This window comes from Carlito syrichta, unplaced genomic scaffold, assembly GCF_000164805.1.
Source record: "Carlito syrichta isolate Samal-C Ts95f unplaced genomic scaffold, Tarsius_syrichta-2.0.1 Scaffold302584, whole genome shotgun sequence".
Classification (NCBI taxonomy): Eukaryota; Metazoa; Chordata; class Mammalia; order Primates; family Tarsiidae; genus Carlito; species Carlito syrichta.
Window position 1 is genome coordinate 277,780 of NW_007246680.1, and position 17,764 is coordinate 295,543.

Sequence of the window (17,764 nt, forward strand, 5' to 3'; positions counted from 1 at the left end):
TTTCTTCTTTTGTTTAAAAAAGTTAGAGGCTTGGGGAATATAATGGGTAATAATTACACAACTGAACGATTTCACTGGCCATCAAATCTATGAAGCCGCTGTCTCCTCATTTCTTCTTCTGGTGAGAGACGAAACCCGTAGGGCGGTGGGCTATTTCTGGTATTTCCTGTAGTGAGAAAGCAAAGGGAAAAATCAAATACTGCCTATCCATCCTTTTGACATTTACAAGGCATTGTGTACCCTACAATTCCAAGGGAACAAAATGAAAGCTTTGCTGTCATCTTTATTTTAACACGAAACAGAAATATAACAAACATATTTCAACTTTAGCTGTCAATACTACATTTCAACATCAAGAAAATATTTTTAGTGTGGTTCAGTTCATGAATCTAATTTGACTCATTTCAAAGCTTTTTAATAATCCTTCTACCATGCTCCATATTATTTTACCTTCTCCCATGCTCTGCTATTTACATCATTACACTCACATAATGTCTTAAGGGCTTACCGCCTTTTTTTTTAATGCTTAATTATAACTTGTCACCACCTCTACTAGCTTTTTCACCCACCCTGCTAGTTGGCATCTTCTGATCTGTCTCTGGGTCCTCCCCTTTCCTCTCTCTAATCTGCCATCTCCTGTATGACTTTGGCCAGTTAGAATCACACCTGATTAAAACACACAAGCACCCACAGGGCATCATGGACCATAGCATGGAGCGGTTGTCATACTGATCAATATCCGAGCAGGCATAATGCTTAAAGGTCATATGAAGGACTGTGGAAATTTTTATTGAAAAGACTTTCTTGGGGTTGCAAACATATATAAAATATAGTTTGTAATGATATAAGCATTTCAATCACTACATTAAAAAATTCTCCCAGGCATCGAGGACATAATAAAGGGAGAAAAATACATAGTCCTTGATCTCAAGGAACCAGTAGCCTAAATCTAATGAAAGAGCTTCAATCTTCCCATGAAGCAACCAGGCAGAAGCATCACTGATAGAGATGGGTAAGTAGCAGGTTTACTTTTAAGCATGTGGACCAAAAAGGTTGTATCTTTTTATTTCTATGGCTCTGCTAACCCTGTTAATTTGACCTGAAAGGCCCCCTCCCATCACCTACATCAACCAGAAGTCTCATTCACTCTTCTAATGCCAGACCATGTCAAGGAAAGACTATTTTCCAGTTAAAACTCTTCAGCTTTCAGCACCTTCCATTCGGTTGTCCTCATTCAACAGTCTCTACATCCTGCCAAAAAGTGTAGCCATTTTGTGCACTCCTCTTTTTTTTCCTACTAGGAGCATAAGCTCTAAAATGGCAGGAGGTATCTCTGACACATCTCCCTGCTACCCAGTGCCTGGGATAGTCCTAAAACATAGTAGCTGACCAATAAACATGTGGACTTGACTCAACAGCACCTGCTTATGACTTCCAAAGGGACATGTTACAGCCAGATAATGACACCCAACACTCTGTGTTGAAGTTCTGACATGATTGATTCAGGGCCAAATGTGCTGGCGGCACTGGCCTAGCTGGGAAGGGTGGGTGGGCAAGGTGGGAATCAAGCCAGGATGGAAAGCAAGTGAAAGTTGATCCCTCTTGCTCATTCTCCAAGAGTGGCACCTTTTCAAAGATGCTTTCACTTATGTTTATACTGACATGACAATTGCTAAGACTATAATGAAAAGATGTCAGAGAAAGCAGTGGAACCTAAGAGTCAGTCTGTTCAATCCACAACTGAAATTTCAGTTGTCAAGGATAATTTTTAAAAGTAGTCAAAAGGCAGCTCCTTTTTAGGTTTTTGTTTCCCCTACTGTGATGAGGGGCCCAATGCTTATCCATAACTGGTTCTCCTTTCCAATTGAGACCATGGAAGAATTATACCTCCCAAACCCCTTGTACTCTTCCTAACTAGTATACCCAGAAATGGAAAGGGCAGGCTTAGCCTTCACATTCACTTCTGCTGGGTAAACTTCCACTTCAAGGGACTGTGAGATAGTGAAATATATATCAATTTATTAACTTTCATTAAAGATGACATTGAAACATAGGCTTAGAAGATATTCATCATAAAGATTTATGAACACTGCAAGATTAAAAGTTTCACGGGATACAGTCTTTGCTATATGTTTTTGTAAACAGGTTTCTATTTAAAATGGTAAATGCTTTGAAATGTACAAATTCATGCATCAAATCACCATTTGATTATTACTTAAGATTGTTTTATATGATGAGATCCAAATCCTACTTTGCCTTTTAACAGTTGTTTTCAACAAGACTATTCTTAATTGTGCTTGTGAGTGCAGGCCAGGATTTGACACCCTGTTCCAGATGGGCAGGGAGCTCTGTTAGGACTAGCTGTGGACAGAGTCAGCAGCAAGCTCGACGTGGCATGTTGACTCTGGGCCATAGGGCACAAACCCATGGAAGCTGACAGACTGCTCAGACTCCCAAAGGGAATCACAGTGTCCTCTGGTGTTTTCTTTAGCTTGTCTTTAAAAGAAAAAGTCCAAAGATTAACATTCCCATAAAGGGAAATGCAGGGAAGAATTAAAAGAGGCAGACAGTGAAGGTTCCTAAGGTCCAGGTCTCAAAATGAGCTGCCAGCACACAAGGTCTTGGACCCATTTGCAGGGCATTTGAGGAGAACCAGGGCTGAGCCAACAGAAGAAATGCCACGTGTTGAAGTGGAAAACTCATATTGAGGGAAGAACAATCATCACTCATTTACTTACAGAGCCTTTTCAAAGGGCCCTATTTCACTTAGCTTTTACTCCCAATTAATCATTCCAATTTTGCAGACGAAGAAACTGAGGCTCAGTGTCAGGGCCACTTTTAAGATCACGAAGCTAGCATGAACAGAAGCAAAACATGAACCCAGGTCTTCTGACTCTCTTCCCACTTCCCCACATTGCCATGCCTTCTCACACACCAAATGTGTTAAACATTACAGCTCTTACCATTCTCTGCCTTCCTGCCCAAACCCAGTGTCCCTTTTCTTCATGGACATGTGGAGAACTCACTGCTATGTGAAAATAGAAAAATAAGGTCTAGTCTAAACCTCCAACTCTGTGGAAAGCTTGTTGTTATCAATAATGTGTTTCAACATGGGTGTCCTTAAATCCCACTGGTTACTAGAGCTGTTCAGCTTTCTAGGAGCATCAATGGGGCCTTGAGTATAACAATACAACAAGCACAACCACAATAATGCCTAATTTGTAATCATGTATGATTTTATGGGTACCATTTGAAGAATCGCTGAATTGCTTTACTTCAGGCTCTGAACACCATACTGTTCTAAATACTAGTTAAACTGGGGGGGGGGAGGGGGAGCTTTTAAGTGTAAGTTAATCTCTGATATCTCAAAGAGAATCACAAATTTGATGCCAGTTCACCAACACTGCCTATTGTGTTTGTGCTTTGAGCCAAAACTATACTGGGGACAAAGCCTCCTGACTGTCCACTCAGTTTTGGCCAGGCTGTATCTTCCAATTCCCCGCCTGTGCATTTACTTGTTAAACTGTTTCTATACTTCCCACTTATGTCACATGACCTATTACTTCTCTCCATATCCTCCAGCATCCTCTACAGACATTTCTCAAAGGGTCTTATCCTTGTGTTACTGATATGTACTTACATTAGTGTGGGGCTGTTAGTTGCTAAGTATTTGCCTTCTAAGAAATAGACATAAAAAGGTAATTAACAACCTTTATTGAGCAGTACACTTTTGAAACACTGAGGAGCCTTTGGGTCACTGGGAAAGCTGGAGCACCCAGGCAAGACCTTCTTTTCTCTGCTTAGTTAAATCGTGCATTGAGCATTTATAGGCCTGGGTGAAATGGTCCTGTTCCAAAGATCTTGGTACAGAATATTAGTATTTATGAGCCTTGCCTCTGTGTTCTTGTAAATGGAGGTCAGTCTTCAATTTTACTCAAAGAAACAGTGAGCATGCTTCAAAGAACCTCAGGAACAGTGCCCAGTTTAAGATGACTTAGCTCAATTATAGCACTAGTAGTGAGATCATTAGATTTATTGATTTGTGGTTCTTGATGGACAAATTTTCAGTTCTCTACCCTTATGTATAAGGCAGTAACCTCTACATTTTACATCTAAGAGAAGAGAAGCAATTCCATCCAGATAAGAATTGCTAAAAGGAGCACCACGAGTTGATGACCATTTTCCCTATTGTTCGTCATTCATGTAAATAGAGATATTTAATTTGTTGGTATTCGTAGATCCTGCCCATGATCTGATGAGCACTCTATATATCATTCAGTGAAATTATACTAAAGTGAAGTCTCAGGGTAGCATAATAGTGCTCCCTTAAATTAGAGAGGTAAAGAGGCAATCACTTAAAAAACAAACAAACAAACAAAAATACCAGAAAACCTCTGTACAAATCACCAGCATGCTCTTGGATTTCTGTTGTCAAGTGAGGGCAGCAGCACAGAATCCATGTTCTGCCTTTCAAGAATGTTACTTTATTAGCACTCCATGAATTGCAAAGCCTCCAAAACGTCTCCTGAAAGGATGGTTGCAAAGTCATTTACTGACAAAAACCCAAAAAGACCTGGAAGAAATCCCAGGTCTAACAGTTTAGCAAGAAAATTTTTGAAAAAGGGAGGTACTTGAGGACAGTAGCCACTTTATTAATTATATTATCTTTCTCTTTAAAAATAGCTTGACATCAATAAGGGTACCTTATCCCAAACTAGGTGAAATGGGGACCAAACTTTACCTGTATGATGATTACTTATGTACCTAATCCTGAATTTACCCCACATCTTTAAAATAAATTTTAAAAAGTTTGAAATTCACTTAAAACTTTCACTTATAACTTTCAGAAAAATGTCAATTTCATTATGGTTTATGAGAAAGGTAACATTTAGATATGACTTGACAGAGAAAATATTTACGTTTCTACTTTTCAACCAATCAAGTCAGCGACAGTGGGAATTTCCCAACTGAAAAAATACCTGGAATCTCAAAATGAGAATCTTTAAAATGGAGATCACTGTGATCATAGTGGTTAGTACTCTGTGTTGTGAAATGGAGATCAACCCAGTCCCTACTTTACTTTTCTCCTCCCCAGTTAGTTAATTTTGAAGATCTTTAATTAATACAAGTGACTTAAAATCAACAGGCTATAACCTAAAATATTGAAACCAATATGTCAGGTCCAGTGTTTGTTACAATATAGACAACGGATGGTTTGACCTCAAGAATTTAAAGAAAAAAGTCAAAGAGAGCCAAAGTAAATTTGTGGGACAACTGCTACATGATCATCCTATTTGCCACCCCTCTGCCTTTTGAAGTGTATAACTTGATTAATTTTCAGGAACCAAACATATGAGATCAACATCCAGATCAAAATATTAGGATATTTCTAAAAATACCAGAATATTTCCTATACTCAGAAACCTACATGCACCTGCTCCCAGTTACCACCTGATCTCCATGAGTACCCACTGTCTTGACTTGTGTAGATTTGTTTTTCCTATTTGTGTCTATAGATGGGTTCATATAATATGTACTCTTTGTGAGTGGCTTCATTTTACATTATGTTTGTGAGAGTCATCCATATTGTTATATGTGGTTTTTATCCTACTTATCCCCCAAGTAGAAATTCCTTATCTATTTTACAGAGAAGGAATTAAGGCTTAAAGATTTTAAATAACTTGCCAAAACCACACAGCTGGTCAGTGTCTGAGTCTAGACTCAAATCTAGATCCCTATCTACTCTTCTTCAGATATAAGGTGGATCAGTCGTCTTCCTTATTGCCTATACCAGAATGTGCAAACCTGAAGAATATTTCTGCCTTAATTGTGACTTGGAGACAGGGTCTGTTTAAAAAACAGCAGAAATAATTTATATTAAGCCTTAAATAAGCCTTGTTGCATACTGTAAGATTTTATTTTGGATAACAATGTATCTAGAGTTAGGGTCTCCTCTGACAAACAGTAAGGTTTAAGCAAAAGATTGACCCAGCTGCAAATCCCAGTCTTGGTAGTTAATTGTCAAGTAGTTTTTAAAAAACGGAGCCCAGTTTATTATTTCTTACAGAATTTCTCTATGTTCTTTCTACTTCATTTTACTGAGAAGCACCAAGGAAGGAAGAAGCAGCTAAGGAATAGTGTTCACCTCTCATGAGGAATCACTGTAACTTGAAGCATTTTTTTTAAAAAAAATGAATACAGATTTCAGTTAAAAAAAAAAAGATATTCCTATTTTTAAAAATATCAGTCTGTCTTAAATCCTTTCAAAATTTTGTTACCACCTTAGGACTTTATCAAGAGGTATTTTAATGAAATTGGGAATGATTTTCAAAGACCTTTTATATACGTTTAATGATACTTTAGGATGCTTCAAATTTCCCTTGATGTAAAATAGTAATCTTTTGGTGAGCAATCTGGAGGTGTCTCAGTATATCCAATCATATCAGCTGACTTTGGAGGTTGAAAGAGGTTGGTGATCGCCAAGAATATCCTTCCCTATTTATATACTTTGGATCTGTATCTTTTTTGTCAATTCAAAATCATCTAGAAATATTTACTGGACAAATATATGAAGACTTTTAGAAAACTGAATGTGCAGATCCTTAAGGACAGAGGCTGTGGCTCTCACTTCTGTGTTCTCACTGTCTAACACAAACATGGACGCTTAGTGCCAGGCCGGGATGACAGAGAAATTGGACATGGGTCCTGTATTGAGGCACAGATTTGATAACATATTTTACCATAGAAAAAAGAAAACTGAAGGTAGAATGAAGAAGTCATTTGTAGAGAGATGGGGAGTTGTGATCAAATGTATATATGTGTGTGTATATATATGTGTGTGTGTGTGTGTAAATATATATATATATATATATGTATGCCTAGAACATACTAGAAAAAAGAATGAAAATGCTTCTAAATATTAAAATCCCACAATCTCTCAGAAGCTCCAGGGCCAATGTGCCTGACTCAGGGGAGAGGCAGGTATAGCCAGGCCTTTCCTGATGTTTCTGATGCAGATTCCACACCAGCCCACAGACAGAGCCACAGGAGCCCCCAGCACAGTGAGGGCAGCTGCTCTCCAATTTCTGTGGGGCCTGCATCTTTGCTCATCTCCACTACAGGACCCTCAGGCCTTAAAGGATTCCTTAGCTCCAAAAGCTTGCCTATTCCAGACTTCCAGGCATCTGGGCACTTGGTCTGTTCTGACCTTTATCTTGGGGTAGAAAAGACTTGTCGCTGTCTCTTGTTAAGGCCTGGCTTTCCTGAAGATGTCCAAGTAGTGTATGATGGGATAAAGTCAGGCAGGAAAAAACTTCTAGATGGCTTCCTCAGAACCTTGATTTGACTCCAATTCTCAACCTCTTGCTTCTTGATCTTAGGGTTATCTTTGAGTAGGCTTTAATTTTATTATGTAAAAAAGAAAAAGGTAGTGAGGGAGAGAGTACTTAAACTATAATAAACTAAGCTCAAAATGAAAAAAATATTGCCTTTCTTCAAAACACGTTGGGTCCTAGTCCCGCTGATTGCCACCTGCTATGACTTTCATCCAGAAGAATGGCTGTGGCTGATTCTCCCCTTCCCAGCTTTTAGCAGCCCTAGTGCTATGCACAGTAGGCTCCATCAAACAAAAACCAATTGACCAATGCAAGTGGGATTCCGAGCTGGGGTCTTCAATAGCTCAAATGCAAGAGGTTTGGGCAATGCTAGACTAGGAAATATGATGAAATAGACAGCTGCCCACTATGCTGCAGTGGTCTTCAATCTCAAGTGTGCATGAAAATGGAGAAGTTAATAAAAATGCAGATTTCTGGATCCTACTGCCAGAAATTCTCATGCAGTAAGTGGTAGTTGGAGTTTAGGAAGCTGCATTTAACGAGCACCTAGGTGATTCTGTAGCAGATGATACATCAAATAACTAAGAAATGCTGTGAAACAAAGAACTCATTTCACCAGATGTGGGTTCACATCCTGGCTCTACCAGAACCTTGCACAAGTCACTTCTCCCTGGGCCTTGGGCTCCTCACCTATACACCAAGAGGGCTAGACGTCTGACACTTCCACACAGAGGCTCAAGAGCCCATGATTGTTTGGCTCCCAGAAAGACAGCTGGCCTATAGAGGGAAGAGTTGCTGTTCTACCAGCTAGCCTACCCATGACCTTCGGCAGTTGGACAGAGAACCGACCATGTTCCTTGGTAATGTCCTCCAGCTCATTTGGTCTCATTCAGTGTCACCTCCCACCCCAATGTTTAACATTTTTTAAATAAACTTTTTACTTTGGACTAATTTTAAGTTTACATACAAGTTGGGAAAGATAATACAGACAATTCAATTCTCTAAATGTTAGTATCTTACATTATCGTGTACCATTGTCAAAATTAAGAAACCAACATTGATCTATCACTATGAACTAAATTCCAGATATTTGGATTTCGCCAGTTTTTCCACTAATTTTCTCGTTCTGTACCAGGATCCAATCCAGGAGACCATAGTACATTTAGCTATCATATCTCCTTAGTCTCTTTTGGTCTGTGACCCTTTCTCATTCCTTTCTTATCTCCCATGACCTTGGCAATCTTGAGTAGTACTAGCCAGATATCCTATAAAATGTCCCTCAGTTTGGGTTATCCAATGTTCGTCCTCATGTTTAGACTGGGGTTATGGGTTTTAGTGAAGAATACCACAGAGTTGAAGTGCCATTCTCATCACATGTCAGAAGTATATGCTATCAACAGGACTCACTACTGGTGATTCTAACTCTGAGCACTTGGTTAAGTAATGTTTTTGCCAGGCTTCTCCACTTTTTAATTTTTTAAATGAGTTCTAAATAAAGCTTTGACTTTGCCATTAGGAGTTACCTGGTTCAACCAGAAGAGCTGGAGGCAGGTATATCAAGCAGGCTTTGTCACTTTGTCATCCCCTGTTTGGGAATGAGGAGGACATAGGGTGGAATCATCCCAGGATCCCGGAATTCCAGGTGACACGGTTTTCTAACATTGGTATGGGTGTGTGAATCACTGGGAGGGTTGTGTAAGAAGTAGTTATTGATTGGATGGGCTTGCCATGAAGGATGGGTTGCTGTATTTTTAATGGACTCCCAGGTGATTCTGATGTACATCAGCCTTTGAGAACCACTGAGCTACACTCAATTTTTCTTTCAACTGAAAATATCCATCCCAGGTTTCATTCCAGTATTTATATTTACCAGCAGGTGGAACCAGAGGCCTGTAACACTGAAATCTGCAGAAGAAAACTAGGACAAATTCCAGTCAACAAAGCATTCCGCATCGTAAGCAGAATTAGGGTTATTTTGAAACAGATGGGCTCTACAGAAGCTACTGCACTGAATATTATGGAGTTGTTTATTGTCTAGATGGCCTGAAACCCAGAGATTATTTGCCAGCATCTAGCAGTTTCTATGTCATATCAGAATTCTTCCAGAGCAGAGGAGATTGACAAGGCACTGGGAGAGATATAGATATGGATATGAATGTAAAGCTTTTAACCAGTTCTAAATTCCAGATTTACTCTTGCTATTGTGCACACTGCCTTGTGTTACTGGGTGCTTTACTGAAGCCTGCTTACCACACTAACTCCAAATTAGAGAGAGAAACAGATACAATATATGATAATATGACAATCAATCCTAGATGTAGTAATACTAAAAATGGTGTATTTTAGGCCTAATCACAGGAGTTCTGTTTACTGGTTCATATTTTCACTCCAACCTCCACTTATCCTGGCCCCCAATCCTTCTCTTATGCCCCGCCTCCTCATATCCCCCCCACCCCCCCACTCCCCGACAGCAGAGTATCAGAAGGGAGGAAATGACAAAAAAGGAACATCTAGCTCTCATTCTGACTGTGCCTGACACACTGGTTCAGTATGAACAGCTGCCTAAGAACACTCAGAACTTGGTTTGACTTGGGGGTTTCTCTGGCCTGGCACTAGGCTAATGTATGAGACCAGGATGTATAAACAGAATATTCCATGAGTCCTAGAAATCTGCAAAGGCTTCCAGCACTAATGGTTCCTTCCAGGAGAATGTTTCTAATTCCTCAGTTTATGACCCCAGGGAGTTAGCTGCTGCTGTCCTGCTAGGTTGGCCCAGGCTCAGAGAGGCTACAGAGGCATCTGCCACAAACTGAATGTTTGTGTTCCCTCAAATCCATATGTTGAAGTCCTAGCTCTCAATGTGATGGGGTTTGGAGGTGGTGCCTCTGGTATATAATCAGGTTTAGATGTGGTCACGGGAGTGGAGATCCCATAATGGGATTGGTACCCTTATCAGAATAGAGACCATGGCTTGTTCTCTCTGCCATGTGAGGACACATCAAGAAGTCAGCTGGCTGTAATCCAGGAAGTGGGACCTCACCAGAACTCGATCATGCTAGTACCTGAGACTTGTGGCCTCCAGAACTGCGAGAATATATTTCCATTGTTTAAACCACCCAGTTTGTGGAAGCCTTTTGTTGAGGCAGCCTAAACTAAGCATCTTTGAAACTGGCAGCTTGGCAACTAGAAGTTCAGCAGGTGCTGGCTGTTGTGCAGGCCCTAGTCATCTCAGGGATAAACAGATGTGTTTTCTGGTGGACAAGCCCTGTTCCAAGTGGTGGCTTCATAATTACCGGAGACAGTAGCTCTCTCCCTCCAAGGAATACAATGCCAGCTGCACAGTCTACTGTCTTATAAGAGCAGAGGTAGGACCTCCACTCACCAACAACAAGATTCCTCTAAACCACTGCTTTTTGCCCAGGTTCTCCAATCCCCTGTTATGATAAAGGTATAAAGAAGCATTTTTTATAACATTTAGGCCTCTTTTTTTTTTGTCACTTCCTTCCACTTGAGTTTCAAACTAGAGATGGCCCAATTTCTAGCTCTTTAAGCAAAGGATCAAGGTAATGTTTTCATTGACTTTTGAAATCAAAGACCATTTGAAATGATCCAATATTCCGCTCAGAAACCTCAATCTTTCTAAAACAATTTTTAATCTTTGCAAATGAAAAAAAAGTACAAGTAAACATCATCTCAAGAATTCAAGGAGTAAGGGAAAAAAAGATGGATAGCCAGTGGGAAGAGAACTTTTAAAAAGGACAAGGAATTGGCAACTTCTGCTGAGAGCAAGCACCTCTAAGTGGCCAAGTCCAGGTCATACTGGACAACTGCTGCAGGTAACCACATGCTTGGTAAAACCAGGCTGTTGGGCCTGGGAAAGAAAGAGGTTTGAGGTGGCTGGCTCCCAGGCTAGGTGGCCTGACTAACTAGCAACAAATAAAGTGAACCATGTTAGCAGTCCCACACTTACCTGATGCTTTTATGACACATTCCGGATCACTGTTGGGGAGGTCAGGGCACATAACATTAATAAGGGTACCTGATCCCAAACCAGGCAAAGTGAGGACCAATGGGAGGCCCAAACTGCACCTGTACGACAACCACTTATGTACCTAACCCTGAATTATATCCCACATCTTTAAAATAATAAAGAAAAAAAGGCTAAAGACTAGAAGCTGTATCTAGAACAGTGATGCTCAAACTCATATGGGGGAACATGGTAAGAAGCAGACTCTAGGGCTCTGGTGGCAGATTCCAGATGAATGTCTGGTGGAACCCAGAATCTGAACTTTTCATAAGCACCTCAAGTGTGTCCAATGTCTCTGGCTCAGGTGCCTCACTTTGAGAAACTTTGATCAGAAATATGCCATACTGTATTCTGGGATTATGTTTTGCTTTGACCATCTGCACCAGTATGCCCTTTGGTTTTGGACAAGTAGGTTTTTGGTCACATTTTCTATGAGCCTGAGACCCTGGTAGTTTCCTAGGTTGTGCTATGCTCAACCCTGGATGGTATAGATTTTTTAAGATACCAATGCAACCGAGTCATCCTGGGGGAAAAAAAGAAAAGAAAAGAAAAGAAAAGAAATACAGTATTGCCCTGGAAATTCGATTAGTGATAACATTGAGTAGATGAAACTGATCTAGTGTCTCACACCCAATCTTTGGAACAAAAGGAATCACCTCCGCATCCCTGGTACATGGTACATGATAGGTGCATCACATCATAAATGCTTGTTGAGTAATGAAAGAACCAACTAATACACCATCAGGGCAAGGCAGAGAGGGAGGCAGGAGAGCCAGGTCCAGCAGCGACACTAGGGCTGGAGAACAGAGGGGAATACAGATAAACGGTGGCACGTAGGGAGTCTCAAGGTGTAGTAATTTTAGTTTTGGGCCTCAGCCACTGAACAGTTTTCAAATCCTGAGACACAAATGGTTGAGAAACAGGCGAGGGCAGGCTACAGATCCATAGGCTTTGGAACACAATTCAGTCTATTTGTTTAGTCTATGAAATTTACAAGTTTTCCCTGAGCTCTGGAGTTCCAAGCACATTAGAGAACATTCAATAGCTAGAAATAAGCTAAGATATGGGATGTATTATATCCATCTATGCTGAATGCTGTCTTAAAGACTTTAAAAATTCAAATTCAAATTATCTTTAGTTTTCAAATACCACAAGCCTGATTAGGGCATACCTACATGTCCAAAGATAAACCAATATCAATGTATAATGACAAAAACAATCCCTGACCTAGAAAATTGTCTCTGAGATTCTTAGTGGCCTAAGGGAATATGGTAGTTCAGAGCCCTTATTAAAGCTGAAAGCCACTTGGCATCACTCTTTTGCAGGTGGAACTACAGGAAGACAAACTGCTCTGAGAAAAACCTGCAATTGGGATGAATCATGACTAGTATCAAAGGTACCCACATCAACAGGGCAAGGGCTAAGGGCACCATGGGAGAACTGCCCAGCTCAACCCCACCGCAAGAAAGTAAAGCAATCTGAGACCTGTGAACAGATGTGTGCTGGCTGGGCAAGAAAGAAATAAAAGGTGAAAGGGGAGGTTGAAAATAGTGAAAGAGGGCCAACATACTTGTCAAAAGTATGATATCCATGAATTTTGAGAGGCAGCCGCTTGTTGTTTGGAAAACCAGGGTGGGCTCCTCCACAAAGACCTAGATAACTTGGAAAGTGAGGGCAACATAACCTTTCTACTCAGAGTGGATAAGCTCCAGGAGATAAAGGGCAGTGAGAAGCCATCTGGGGAAATACACAAACAAGCAGGAACCTTGCTCTTTGTACCACAGAGCTGAGAATTTCTTATGTGGGTCAGAGGCAGCCTAGAATTGGGAAGCCAATTTCTGTGATGTGGTAAATTATCCTAGAAGTATGGTGGTCATTTTAAAACAATAATGCTTGTTTCTCTATTTGATGGTATTTCACCTAACCTTGAGCTAATTAATCACTTTTTGTGTCTAACTCACCCTCCCTCCCTAAATCCTGATCTTGAGTGCCCCGTTAGATAGACAGAATGTGTGTGTATATGTGTGTGCATGTATTTGTGTGTACGTGTATTTGCATGTGCATATGTGTGTTAACCTACAGAGGCAAGGGATAGCACTGTGACTGAAACATAACATTTCTTACAAACAATGCTGCCAGCCTCAGGAAGACCTGAGGGCTCCCCAGTCTGGATTTATACCTTTGAAATAGCCTGCCTCTAAGTGCCTCAAACTGAACTAGATTGAGCTCAGGAATTATTTTAAAGTGGTCTGTGCTATGGAGAAATATTCAATAACAACACAAATGAGTTATTCCTAAATGTCTATTAGTACTTTCTAGTAAAATAAAACTTATTTTATGAACAGAAAAGAAAACCCCAGAACTAAATTTTTTAAACTTTCAACTTCAAGTTAGGAATCTAGAATTAGGCTCACCTTGAACAGCTGAACATTTAGAAAAGAGAGGAATATGTTATTCTCAGAACTTCTTTGGAAATACCCAAATCTGTGCTTTTGTTGGATAAAAAGCTAGTACCAAAAGAATTATGTATAGTTTTAAGAAGGAAGCTCTAAACAGTCTATCAAGTGTGGAAAAGAGAGACTGTGTGTGATATGCATCCAGAACATATAAAAATCATGGAGTTTCAGAACAGGGAGGGGGAATCTTCTGAAGAATGTTGGCATCCAACCTGCTCATTTCAGAGATAGGAAACTGAAGTCCAGAGAAGGCGAATGGTTTTCCTAAGAGCTAAGAGTGGGTAACTCCAAGTCTCCTATTTTCTAGTCATTTCATTCTGCTTACCCATACCTCCCTTGCCAAATCTGGAGTGGACATCGGTGTCTCACAAAGCTGCCCTTCTTCTATCTGACTCAAGTAGGGAACAGTAGAAAGGCATGGGTTATGGATCAGACAGAGCTGAATTTGAACACTGGTTCTGCCCCTTATTCTGTGCCCTTGGACAAGGTACTTTACTCCCTGATCCTCAGTTATCTCATCTGGGCAATGCAGAAATCTACCTCACAGGTGTGTTCTGAGGAACAAATTAATTAAAGGATGTGAGCATCTGGCCTGAAACAATCAAGGGTAAGTGGTGTCTATTGTTACACTAATAACTCCTTTTCAGGCTGTCTTTTCTTGGAAAGGTTCCCACCATCCATTCAGTTAGTCACAAAAGCCAACACCCTAAAGGCATCCTTGACAATGTCCTCTTCCTCAAATCCTTCCCCCCAAATCAGTCCATCACCAAAACCTGCCATTTTAACCTGAACATTCCCTAAATTTGCCTATTTCTCTCAATTTGTCCTGTCACCAACTCTGTCTGAGTCACCTGTATCATGAACCCAGATCAGTATTCTGAACCCCTAAAAGTTCTCTATACTCCTGGTCTACCTGTGAGACATTATCCACACAGTTTCAGGAGAGCTTTTCTTTTTTTTTCCTTTTGAGTTGGAGTCTCACTCCGTCGCCCAGACTGGAGTGCAGTGGCACACTCCTGGCCACCACAGCCTTAACCTGCTGGGCTCCAGTGATCCTTCCGCTGCAGCTTTCCTAGTAGCTGGAACTACAGGCGTGCACTACCATGCCCAGCTAATTTTTGATTTATTGTAGAGATGAGGCCTCGCCAAGTTGCCTGGGTGGGTCTCGAACCTACGGGCTTAGGAAATCCACTCACCTCAGCCTCCCGAAGTACTGGGATTACAGAGGAGAGCTTTTCAAAAACAAAGGCCTCATGAACTTGACCCTCTGTCTAAAATCCTCCAAAAGTGTCTCCCTCTTCCCCCCCCAGCCCCGACAGAGTCTCTCTCTGTTACCCAGGCTAGAGTGCAGTGGCACAATCATAGCTCATTGTAACCTCAACCAATTCCCTCATTACAGCCTCCTGAGTAGCTGGGACAATAGGTGTATACTACCACATTCACTAATTTTATTTTGAAAATTTTTAATTTTTTTTTGAATTGGAGTCTCTGGTACCCAGGCTGGAGTGCAGTGGCACTCTCATGGCCACCCCAGCATCAACCTGCTGGGCTCTGGCGATCCTTCCATCTCAGTCTTCCAAGTAGCCAGAACCACAGGTGCGCGCTACCACATCTAGCTAATTTTTGATTTATTGTAGAGGCGAAGTCTCGTCAAGTTGCCTGGGCTGGTTTCGAACCTGCAGGCTCAGGTAATCCACTCACCTCAGCCTCCCAAAGTGCTGAGATTACAGGCTGAGCTACCAAGCCCAGCCTTATTTTATTTTTATAGAGATGAGGTCTTACTATGTTGTCCAGGCTGGTCTCAAATTCCTGCCCTCCAGTAATCCTCCTGTCTTGGCCTCCCAAAGTGCTAGGATTATGGGTGTGAAGCACTGTGCTCGGTGTTCTTTTTATTTTAGAACAAAAATAAAAAGTCATACCCTGTCCAGGAGGCTCTGCAAGCCACTGGATACCTCTCTAACCCCGCTGCATCCCATTCTGTCCACATCCCCACTCACCCTGCCCTGCGTCTCCTCCGCTTCATCCCCTCAGCTCAAATACCACATCCCCAGGAAAGTGACCGTGTCCCCTGATCACCCCCAATGAGGGCCCTTTACCCTAAGCTCTCACAGGATCTCCTTTCTTCAAAGTACATGGTGCCACAGTTAGTGATTATTCATGAATTGGATTATTTCAATAAAGCACATCATCATTAGGCTGTGAGCTCTGAGGGGGCAAGAGCACAAATCCTCATTTGTGTTCACATCTAAACCCAGGGATGAATACATAAATTACATAAACAAAAGTGGGGATGGAAGGAAGAGAGGGAGGTCTTGAAAAGAACAAAAGACTGCCCCCATTTTACAGATGGGAAGATGGAGGCTCAGGGTAGGTGGGCAGTTTCCCGAGGTTTCACAACCAGAAAAAAATACAGGGATCAGACATATACCCAGTGTTCTTTATACTCCATCATATTGCTTTGGAAACCAGCACCTACGTCTCTCCCTTTACCATCCAACATTTCTTTACTCTAACTAGTGGCTCACCAAAAAATTAGTGATTTTTATTTTTTAATGGGGGGGCTATAGAGATATAGGAGTGGTTGTAATTATTACATGGAGAATGAAGAGATTGCAAATTGAATATCTGAATTTTTTAACAAAGAAAAAGATGACCATGAAAAGGCACAAAATTTGTCACTGTTTAGATCAAGTATAACTGTTCCAGAATTGTTTCTATGGATCTGAAGACAGTAGATTAAGGGCAAGTGACCTGGCAAAAGGCCTAGACCTGTTTTCAGATAATTATTTCACAGTAGAAAAAATAAGGACAGTAAAAGCTCCAGTGAGGACACTACACCAACATGACTGATCTAAATGGAACATACTTCTATGAGTCATTTGTAGCTTTAAATACCATACAGAAAAAAATTTATAAAACTTGCCCAAACAGACTCTCTTTGATGTGGCAAACTCTTTTAAAACCACATTGTTCAAATTTATGTTAAAATGCAAACTCTTCATGTTTACAATGGTATTATTGGAGGAATGCAATATAAAAGTACAACTGTTAAATTTCAAAGACAAGACTTATAACCTCAGAACAATAGGGCAATTCCCAGTGTGAATTTATGAGCTGCTAAACCTCAAAAGGTTTCTTCAATTAACAATGAAGGCTTTTGACATATCTGCAGCCCGATATAGGGGCTGCTCTTTATATAATTTTGGGTGTACTGCTTTTATCAGAACTTTTTCTTACTTTTATTTACCTCGAATGACAACTATTGTCCTTCTCCCTGTGCAGCGTTTGATCCAGCTAATTATGCTTTAGGGCAAGGACAGTGTTTCACAGTTCACCATTGTTCCTGGGGCGGGCTACAAATTATACATAATGCATTGCATTGTAATTGCTGCAATGTGAACTTGGCTCGCCTTTCCGATACAAAATACCGACATCCAAGTTATTTTATTACAAAAAACCATAAGGGATTTTTCAGATTATAAACATCTGAAGACATAACATTCTCATGAATTCCAGTCAGCTATTTTGGACACACAGGGGGTGGACAAGGCTGAAAAGCAAAGCAAATACGCTTCATATTAATGTTTACAGAAAAAAAGGGGGCGGTGGTCATGAAGGCAAGACTGTACTGAATGCACAAGGAGGGGGAGACTGAAAGTCCCAACTGGGAAGTCAGAGACAAAGTTCCAGTGAGGTTCCTTAACCTCTCTAGGCCTCAAGTTCCTCATTTCCAAAACAAAGGCATGGAACCAGATGACCACAAATGTCCCTGTCCAACAAGACATGAGCTCAGGAGAGCAGTGGCTTGTTTCCAAGCCCATTTGTGGGGCCAGACTTATCTTTTATAAAGGGCATACCAGGAACCAGTGTTTTATGCCAAACACTTGACCTCTGCCATCCACCATACTATTTGTTTGGGGCCTCTTAAAAAAAAGTGAATGGCTTTT

The 17,764-nt window shown here is 40.8% G+C and overlaps 1 protein-coding gene across 1 annotated transcript in view; it reads right to left on the reverse strand.

Annotated features, from left to right (window-relative positions):
- RHBDD1 (rhomboid domain containing 1) overlaps positions 1–17,764 on the reverse strand; it is a 132,940-nt gene continuing 115,176 nt past the window's right edge. The window contains exon 6 of the mRNA XM_008056967.2: positions 1–166. Within this exon, the coding sequence (XP_008055158.1) occupies positions 72–166 (95 nt within the window). The 3' untranslated portion in view covers positions 1–71. The remainder of the gene's footprint in view (positions 167–17,764) is intronic.